The sequence below is a fragment of the Drosophila hydei genome, unplaced genomic scaffold (assembly GCF_003285905.1).
Source record: "Drosophila hydei strain 15085-1641.00,03,60 unplaced genomic scaffold, DhydRS2 tig00000283-arrow-arrow-pilon, whole genome shotgun sequence".
Taxonomy (NCBI): Eukaryota; Metazoa; Arthropoda; class Insecta; order Diptera; family Drosophilidae; genus Drosophila; species Drosophila hydei.
In genome coordinates this window covers 760,001-770,906 of record NW_022045702.1, presented here as the reverse complement: position 1 = coordinate 770,906, position 10,906 = coordinate 760,001, and the positions used below count along the sequence as shown (strand labels likewise).

The window sequence follows — 10,906 nt, the reverse complement described above, 5'->3', positions numbered from 1 at the left end:
TATCATTAATTCTTGAAAGATCATAAGCAACACCAGGCCGACAACAAAGAGCACACTTTACCGCTCTCTTAAGCAGCTCAGTTGAGTCTCTTAAGACGCTTTGCTCACCGAATTCGCCGCAAAAAACAAGCGGCACTAACATATGCGGCGTTTTGCACTCGCTCTCTCTGTCACGCTCTCGTGCTCACGCTCTCGCAGAGCAGCAGCGACGACGACGACGCCAGCAGCGCTGCTGACGTCGCGTTTCGAGTTTCATTCATTGTATCTGTTAGATACTTTTGCCGAGCAATCAGTTCGTATTTAACTTTCGTCGTGAATGCAACGCAACGTTTGGTCTGAGCAGCGTATGCCGAAATATTCAAACAACAACAACAACAACATCCACAACAACAACAATAATAATAATAATAAACGAATGTGCCGCGTCGTTGTCGTCGTCTTGTTGTATGTGCGTGTGTGCGAGTGAATGAAACAAAAAACAAACAACAAATAAGCAATAAATAAATAAATAAATAACAAAAAGCAATGTGTTGCACGCGCTGCACAAACTGAAACAACAAAAACAAATGTGCGACAAGAAAACCTTGGAAAAGCTACGTGGAAAACTCAGTTAGTTTCGTCAAATGTATGTGTCATAAATTAATTATTATAATTATGCAACAAAAAAAATGGAAAAATAATTGCATTAAAATAATTGATCAAATATGTTAACAACTACAGTAAGCTTTTAGTTATATATCTATGAACTATAGGGCGTATATATATATATTTATTTATATATATTTCTATCAATTTGTTAAGCAAGTTACTTATTTTTATATAATATTTATGGTATATATAAATGTTTTTATATATAAATTATAAGCGCTCACATTTTACAGCTTCTGCTGCTGCTGCTGTTGCTGTTGCTTAGTCTTCGGCGCTGAAATTGTAATTTATAAATTTATAACGTGTGCACGAGCCCCTGCTCCTCCAACTGCCACGCCTCCGTTGCTCGTAAAAAGTTGTTGTTGCTCTTCTGCTTCTGCTGTCGCTTCTTCTTCTTCAACATCTTTTGCGCCCTTGCAAAAGTTTTATTTTTTGGGCGCGCAGCAGCAAAACTTTGCTTCAGCTCCTTGTTGCCCGCCAAAATACACACGCACACACACAGAGAGGCAGCAGACAGAGTCATAAAAACGGCAGGCAACAACAGCTACAACAACATCAACTGCTGCTGCTGTGTAATTTATTATTTGCTGCATAAATAATAAATAAGCGTAAATAAATAAATACAAAAATATATATTTATATATATGCGCATGTATATAAAGGTGTACATGTGTATGTGTGTGCGTGTGTGTGTGCTGGGTGTGCTGTGTGTGTGGCAGGCAGTCAGGCAACTGCTATAAGCAAGCGGCGCTGCGCAAACTTCGCAGGACTCGTAAATTAAATAAATAAAAATAATAAATATTAAAATAAAAAATAAATAAAAAAACTTTGACTGCTGTGCGTGTGTGTGTGCAGCCGGCCTGTGCTGGATTTATATATATTTATATATATATATATATATATATATATATATATATATATATATATATATATATAATTTTTTTTTAATGTGCACATTTTTATTTTTTATTTTATGTTTTTCTCTTGCGCTTTTTATTTATTTTTTATTTTTTCTTACTTTTTGCTTCGCTTCGAATTTAATTTTTATTTTTATGCGGCGCAACAGCTGCGCGCATTATAAATAATTAATCAAAAAACAACAACAACAACAATGTGCAGGCTTCGCAGCTTTACGATTTTTTTCTAAAGAAAAAAATTAAAACAGGAAATGCCCAAAAATATATATATATATAAAAACATTAAAAATTATATTATTATATATATATATTTATTTTTTATGGCATTTCTCGAGCTGCTTAGAAATCAAGGCGCAAAACAAAAACAACAACAGCAATAAAATAAATAAACAAATAAAAAGTTGCGAGAGCTAAAAAAAATTAGGAGAAGAAAAAAACAAACAAAAAGTTGCCAACAACAACAACAAGAGCAATAAATATATATAAGAAAAACAAAAGCAATTTCAAATGGCAAATTCTTATTGTTCTTGTTCTTGTTGTAGCATAAAAATAATAATAATAATAATAATAATAGGTCTCGACTGGAGCGCAAGAATTTAATTGGAATGAAATAATAAACATAAAACAAAACAAGTGAGAACTTTGCGAATGAGCATAGCTGACTGCACGATGCTTGCTCGCTCGAAATCTATATAGATTATATATCTAGCTATGCCCAGCTCTAAGTAGATATAGCTTTCAGGCACTTGCTTAATATACACTCGCCCAGTCTCCTGTGGCAATAAGGAATTCTAGTTCACAGATGCGCTATACCAAAGTAAAGTAGCTTATAGCTGGCCTATATGCCACGCCTTCAGTGCGCTTTGCTAATAGAAACTCGAATCAAGTCAGAAATCAAGGCACTAGCTGCAAATGCAAGTCATCTAGCCATGTCTTAAAACCAATACGCCCGCTTTTCATGTGATGCGCGAGCATATAGAGTCGCAAAGAGTCGCAGAAGAAGCAGCAAAAGAAATATAATAACAATAATAATAAAAATAAATTAATTTTATGGCTCACTGTGTTTGCACACACACACAGAGTCCCACACACGCACTTGCAAAGGGAGACACATTTTTGCAGGCCTCCCACACAGTTAGAGACAAGCGCTGTTGCCCACTGCCACGCCCATGCCACACACAAACATAGCAGCAGATACACACACATACATATATATATCTATATATATTTAAATAAATATAATTACGCAAATGTTCGGCGTCAGCCATAAATAATAATATTTAATTAAATATAAATGTATTCCACTTATTTATAAAGCGAAACAGAAATGAAATGAAAAGATAATACAGATATATATACACGCTATATATATATTTATAGATAATAGTTGGATATACGCATGAGTATATATATATATATGTAGCATATATATGTATACAGTCGCTATAATTGTTTGGAAAATCTCCATAATAAATTAGGCCGAAATGAAATATAAATAAATTTTTGCGCTTTGCTAATAAAATAATCAGCGGGCTGCTGCGAGAGGGCCGAGGGTAGGCGTGGCGGGCCAAAATGAATAGAAATGGAAATGCTCGAGAGAGCAACAAAGATTAATGAACTTATTTAATAGAGTTATTGAGCAAGCAAAGTATTATAGAAAGATATACATAATAGAGTTGGGAAAGATGTACCTAAAAAGATATTGAAAAATAAATAGATAAAAAAATATATATATAAAATATATAAATATAAATAAATCCAAAATTTATACTATATTTATTTATATTTATATTTTACTTATTATTTATAATATACTTATTAATATAAAGTAAATGTTTGAAAATTGTATCATCAAATTCAAAGTATTTATAAAAAAACAGAGAGAGAGAGAGCAAGCAAGCAAGCGAACGAGAAAGTGAGACACACACAAAGAGAGAGAGAGAAAGAGAGCTAAAGAGAGAGAGAGAGAGAGAGAGAGAGAGAGATATATAGATAGAGAGATAGATAGAGAGAGAGAGATAGATAGATAGAGAGAGAGAGCAAGCAAGCGAGCGAGCGAGAAAGTGAGACACACAGAGAGAGAGAGAGCGAGAACGACACACAGTGAGGCAAAATGAGAGGCACAGAAAGAGCGAGAAAGGAAGATACAAGAATAGAGATAGCTACATATATGTAGACAAATTCAGCTATATATACATATAGAAAGAGACTGATTGATAGACAGACAAATGAATAGGTAGAGCTAGATCAACTCGGTTACTGATTCTTCAGGCATTTATAGCAATTAGACATAAATAATACAAACATTAGATATGTTTATGTTTCAGCTTATGCTACCTTAGAATATAGATGTATGCGTAAGCTACATGCATGTGCCTTATTAATTTACAGCCATCTATCTAACTGTCTGTCTGTCTGTCTATCTAGCGCTCTCTAACTCTATGTGGTAAACATTTGAAAGCGAAAGATCTATAAGAACTATTTTGGTTAAGATTTGTAAAGCAGAAGTCTATTAGCTAGTAAATAGATTATGGAAAGTGCCTAAGAACATGTTGATCAAATGAAAGGGGAATCTAATGAATTTGAATAAGGAGTAGATGAGAAGTTGACATATGCCAGGACTGCTATAACTATAATAGATTAAGTAAGTATAATGAAAATCATCAAATCCCAATGCTATTCAGAGTAAGCACTAACAATAATAATAATCTGAAACAAATAATAATATCAAAATTAGGCCTCAAAGTATATAAAAATATATGAATTTATATATATACATGCAGTTATATAGCTATAGATATATACTACAGCAATTATCATAATATTATATTTTGCACTGAAAGTTTTGCTTGTCTTTCATTTATCCATAAGATTGGCGTTTGCTTAACGATTTCACTGAAACGAACGAATTTGCATTTTGTGTTTCGCTTCTGTTTTACGTTTCTTGCAGCTGAAAAACAATTTCTCGACCGGAGAGAGAAAAAGCCGTAAAATGTGCTAAATAGAGAGTAAGCAGAGAAGCAAGCAAAACGCCACAACTCGGACCAAGTGAAGAGCCAACAGAGACAGAAACATGGACATGACCAAGGACATTATGGACTTCGAGCGGAAGTCGCTAGACAGCAGCAGCGTCGGCGGCGAGCAATACGAGCCGAGCGACTACACAATGGTAAATTCAGAGCTGTCCAAGCAGGCGGAACACGAAATGCCACTTGAGCTGGCCAAGCGAGAGGAGCCAGAGGCACAGCCAGAGCAGCTGCAGCACCAGCTGAAGGAGGAGACTCGGGCTGAGAAGCCAACTGTGCTCAATGAACAGCCGCTGACCCCGCCGCCACGTCCGCTCACCTCCAGCGAGGTGGTGGGTCACAGTGAGCCCAGCGATCCGGAGCTGCGCATACAGCTGACGGCCAAGAAGAGCCGCTCCTTGCCCGTCTCTCCGCAGCCGCTGGTGGCCCACAATTTGGCCGCGATTGGACTCTTTGAGTTCGGCAAGAGCGTGGAGCAGCCGGAGCACAAGCCCAAAATCAATCACAAATTGTTGCCACCTGTCAATGTGGGCGTGGCGCAGCGCAAGGTGACGCCCACGGCGGGCGGAGACAATCAACAGTTTTGCCTGCGCTGGAACAACTATCAATCGAATCTGACAAACGTCTTCGATGAGCTGCTGCAGAACGAATCCTTCGTGGACGTGACGCTCGCCTGCGATGGCCAGTCGATCAAGGCACACAAAATGGTACTGTCCGCCTGCTCACCCTACTTTCAGGCGCTGTTCTACGACAATCCCTGCCAGCACCCGATCATCATAATGCGCGACGTCAACTGGTGCGATTTGAAAGCTCTGGTCGAGTTCATGTACAAGGGCGAGATCAATGTGTGCCAGGACCAAATCAATCCCTTGCTAAAGGTGGCCGAAACCTTGAAGATACGCGGCCTGGCCGAGGTGGGCGCCGGGTCGAGCGGAGCGGGCATTGGCGGCGCCTCGATGCTGCCCGAGCAGCGCATGAGCGTCTACGACGACGATGAGGACGAGGACGAGTTGGCTGCTGCGGCAGCCCTACTGAACGATGAAGACGACGATGAACTGCTCAAGCCCAAGCGTGCTCGCCTGCTGGCCAAGCTGCGCGCTGCTGAAACTGCGCTCGATCTCAATCAGCGCCAGCGCAAGCGCTCGAGAGATGGCAGCTATGCCACGCCCAGTCCGCTGCGATCGGAGTCACCAAATTCACAGCTGGCGGCGCACAGCTCGCAGCTGCCGCTGGCCATGACCACGTCCACAATAGTGCGCAATCCCTTTGCCTCGCCCAATCCACAAACGCTGCCGGCCTCCTCCGCTTCGAGCAGCAACAGCAACAACAGCAACTGCAACAGCAGCAGCAACAGCAGCTCCACAGCCACAGCATCCGCACAGCCTGCAGCCACAGTCTGCAGCGGCTCCAGCTCGACAGGTGCTCCTTCGAATGGCTCATCAGCCGCTGCCTATCGCTCGCCACCGCCGCCGCCTCCACCGCCGCCCTCGGCGCACAGCAATGGCAGCTCCGCAGCTGGACTTGGCTCACCAACTGGCAATAAGAATGCGGCTGCAGCAGCTGCTGCACAGTCGCAGCTGCCGCCGCACATGGCCGCCGCTGTGGCTGCCGCAGCGCATCACGCCTCTGCCAACGTGCCACCTCCGCCACCAGGCTCTGCCGCCTCCATGCATCATCATGCAGCCGCCGCTGCCGCTCAGCAATTGGCCGCACAGCATCAGCTCGCGCATTCACATGCTGCCATGGCCAGCGTGCTGGGCGCTTCGCTGGCCGCCGCTGCTGCGGGCGGCGCTGCTGCGCCGGGCAGCGCAGCCGGCGCTGGCAATGCCGCCTCCTCGGTGGGCGGACATCATGACGACATGGAAATCAAACCGGAAATTGCTGAGATGATACGTGAAGAGGAGCGGGTGAGTTGACTATTTCGCCTGATGCTAATATGCCTAAAACTATAGAAACTATATATGTTTCATAGATGTGTATACACTGCAAGAAAAGGGGTTTTCAAATGCTTGCTACACTCTTCAAGTTGGCTACTTTCAATTTAGCTTTTAAGTTTTTCAATTTATATTAAAACTTTTTAAAGCAGAAAATACTTTGGCGAGAGTTTTTATAAAGTAAAGGGAATAAAAATAAATTAATTTTTTTTTATTATATTTAGGCAGTAACCTTTTACTTTTCATATATATATATATATTATTTATATAAAAAATTAATTCTTGACGAAATTACGATTAATTTGAAACTAGAAAAGCTGAAGATACACATTTGGCGATTGAAAATTTTTAGGCAAATTTTTAGTTTGTTTAAATTTATATAATAATAATTATAATTATTATTATATAAATTTATATAATAATTTAATTTATAATTGAGTTAAAACTACTTGGCCTAGAACTTCTGCTAAATATTCGCAGTAAAAAATTTACAATAATTTTATATTTGATGCCATTTGTTAGAGAATACGTCTAGAAACTTTCGCTTCAACAAAATCATAATCCTAAAATACTAAATTTTGTTTAAAACCTTTTAGCACTAAGCCCCTCGGATATGATTTGACTAACAACTCCCGATTGAACATTCAGCTGGATATGCAAATGTCATACTCATGTGCCTACTTAACTGATCAAACTGATCTGCCTGTCTAAAAAGCTCAAGACGCACGTCCAGCATATCTCAAAAAGTTCTGAAATTCTAGAAGAATTACTATTAAATTTTTGTGCTTTTTTGATATGTTCAAATTTGGAATTTAGTTTCGATTATAATCACATTTTTGCACCTAAAAAAACGTATTCTTAGTGCAAAGTTCTTAAATTTGAGTTGATTAGAATTTCTTTTTTACCCTGCGTAAGTGGCTGATGATGTAGCTAATTTTCTTTTTAATTTAACATTATTATGACTACTTGAATGAGCGCACAATCAGTCAATAGATTAATATTGATGACAGATTAGCTAATTGACTAATTAAAGGCAGGTGGTTAAGCATACGTAGAAGGTGTGCTATATAATATGGAATATATATATATATATTTCGATAGTATTTGCCAGTTTTGCATTTGTGAACGAGCCAAAGGCCTAGCGATCGAAGTTGAATTAGTTTTACATAATGCGCATACGACGCGTGAGACTAAAAAACAAAAAGCTGAAGACAAGCAAACAGCAAAGTTGGAAAAGTGCATAAATGCATGCCTATTACAAATGAATTTACACAAAAACAACAACAGCAGCAACAACTAGTTAAAGTGTGTTGGTTGTTATTTCTATTAGATAGCACATTAAAGTCGATTTTCTATTTGTATAAAGTAAAAACAAAAAAATTGCGTTGCATTCGCAGAGCGAGGGCAAAGGAGACGCTCGGTCTGAAGCGGCATGGAGGGTTTGAGGTCTCGACATTAACTGCGTCAACGACTTGAAAAATAATTCAACATTTAATGCTAATGAGGCCAAATTGCGCAATGCACGCATAGACCAAAGAAAAGTGGGCTTCAGCTACAACAACAACAGCCAAATAGAAAAAAAAAACAGCAACAACAAAAATTAGTTAAACAAATGACAAAAATTGATGGCAATGCAAACAAAAGCGCGCAAATATTTGCCTTGCAACACGTTTGGTTGTTGTTGTTGTTGTCTTTATTCGTTTATCTCAAGGAGTTGCATTGCATTTATCTATAATTCCGACTAATGCAGCTTTAATTTCAACATTGATTGCACTTCAGATGCAGTGCTGAGTGCACTGAGAGAAACGAGTGGCGAGCAGCTTAAGAAAAAATAAACTTTGACTAAGTTTCCATGTGCTACACTGAGAGAAAGGCGTTGAAAGGTGCATAGCTGGCAATATTAATACGCAAAGTAAAAGGACATTAAAAATTACACTGAGAGAAATGAGTTGCAATAAATATTAGAGAAACAGAAGTCGAGCTCTCTATATATTAATCACTGAGCGAAACGGGTGATGAGAATAGAGAGAACACGAAATGTGCTACATTCAATGCACTGAGAGAAATGAGTAGAACTGAAATATAAATAACAAATGCACTTAGAGAAAAGGGGAAATAAAATGCAGAATAAAATAAATATTAAATTGCAATATATGCACTGAGCGAAATGAGGAAAGAAGAATATAAAAGCTGATGAGAACACTAAGAGAAACAGGTGGATAGAATATAGAGTAAAATATATATTAAGCTAAATAAGTTTGCCTTTCTGGAGTTACAGTCGCTGCACTGAGCGAAACGGGTCTGCTACCTATGCAGTTTTCTCTGAGTGTACTTACAGTCTTGTCTATATTTTTATACATATCTATTTGAGTTAGTTTTCAACTTAGGTTTGAGTTCGCCTGCTGCAAAGATTTTATGTAAAACTCTTGACATTGAGTTTCGAATGCTTTTTTTTTTGTTGTGCCGATATTTTTCATATTATTTTTGCACTTAAGAAATACCTGTATGCATTATATATATAATATTGTAAGTATTTGTATATTTATTTGTTGTTATTGTTGTTGTTTTTTTTTGTTTGATTTGTGGCATAAATAATGCATTATATGCGTCGTTGTCGCTGCTCGATGGGTGTATGTGTGTGTGTGGCTTATGAATATGAATGCTGAGCTGTAGATATTTATATATATGTACATACATATATATATATATATTCATGGATAGCTACAAAGTATTCAATATGTAGCAGCTGCTGCATAAATGAGGGGCAACAAAAATGAAGCAGAAAAAAGCAACGACGATGGCAACCATTTTCTTCATTTTTGCGCTTAATTATCTTTTTGCTGGCGCAATTTACTGTTGCTCTGTTAATTTATTGAAATGAAATCAAGAGAAAATTGTAATAAAAACGAAATAAATGAAGAAGAAGCTGAGGGAGAGGCAGCCAAGAAAAAACCAAAATAAAAACTTTTTTGGGCGCAAAGCAAAAACTCGAGCAGACGCCTTGCTGTCATCAATGGGGAAATCCCCGTCAAGACGAACCCCCAAAAGGAAACCCATACCAACAGCCAGCCCCAAGCCCCAAGCCCCAGCGACGACAACAGCTGCCCGATGAAGTCAACTGCGTGTAGGCGGCAAATGTTGGCCAAAAAACTGAGCGCCTATTACTTAATAGAGTCAGAGCCGTCGGGGCACTTGCTCTCTGAACTCTCCCGAGAGGCGAGCGAGCGAGAGCTTGACTCAGCTTTCATTCACAGGCAGTTTGTAGTCAACACACGCACACACAGACATCGAGAGCGCTGACATACCAAGCAGTCAGCAAAAGTTACGCGAAGTAGCAAATGCCACGGCTGCTGCGTATAAGTCGTTGGGCGTTAGAGTGTGAGCGGGTGGGCGTGGCAGTGTCTGTGCAGTACATTTTGTTAGCCAACAATTCTGGCTTCTCCCTCCCCCACACAGCCACTCGCCCACTTTCTCTCTCTCTCTCTCACGATGTGTTTACACATCATTTTGTGTGACGCTCACTTGAGTTCCTTGACTTTTTGGTGGATTTTCCTAGCAAGGCGCTTGTGTGTGCATACCGCGTGCCCAAATTTGTGAAGAGCATATTAACTAAGCTGCCTAATTATGAAAACAAAATAGATATTTATGATATCTATATGCCCAATTAGACTGCTTTTCTACAACTAAATGTGCTTGTGCAAATCTAAATGAAATTATTCCTAAAATGATCTTGACTTAGTTATTCTTTACTTCAATTTATGAACCCCAAATACTGTTAATCAATCAGTTAATCAATCAAGTAGTCAGAGCTATTAGCTGTAGCCAAGCTTTAAGATTCCATTTTCATCTAGGCAATAGAATATATTAGCTCAATTTACTAATTAAGCCAGCTTCAATATGCTTTTCAGCATTTAGAGGGTATCTCTGCTGCTATCAATCAGTCAAGCAGCTGCTCTTTGGTTTGCATTCATGGCAAGCAATTGTTTTTGCAAGAAAATTACTGAAAATTGCCAAGTGCGGAAAAGTTCTTTGACAGCTCAGTGAGCAGCTGCCGAGATAGAGAGAGAGATGGAGTGGAGAGAGAGAAATGAAGAGAGGGAGTGGGAGAGGCAGATTCTTTGTCTGAAGTATTAGTCATAACTGTAATATGCGAGTCGCAGAGTCTGCGAGTTACTTGTCTTTAAGCCTCCATGTCGAATGTCGATGCCGATTTATGTAAATCGGGTTGCTTGAACTTCCAACTTGAGAGCGCAGAGCAGAGGTCGTTAGCTACTACACAGAGAGAGAGGGAGGGAGGGAGGGAGAGAGAGAGCGCCCATTTCTTTGTGGATCGTGTGAATCAGAGTTTGGGTCAATGCGTTTGTCAACTGTTTCCGGAGTA

At 39.3% G+C, this 10,906-nt stretch overlaps 1 protein-coding gene across 2 annotated transcripts in view; it reads left to right on the top strand.

The window, feature by feature from the left end:
• Positions 1–468: 468 nt before the first annotated feature.
• Positions 469–10,906, top strand: part of LOC111600486 (protein bric-a-brac 2) — a 38,051-nt gene continuing 27,613 nt past the window's right edge. For both annotated transcript variants that reach the window (XM_023316613.2, XM_023316612.2), the window contains exons 1-2: positions 469–625; positions 4,516–6,498. In XM_023316613.2, coding sequence (XP_023172381.1) covers positions 4,639–6,498 — 1,860 coding nt within the window. In that variant the 5' untranslated portion in view covers positions 469–625; positions 4,516–4,638. The remainder of the gene's footprint in view (positions 626–4,515; positions 6,499–10,906) is intronic.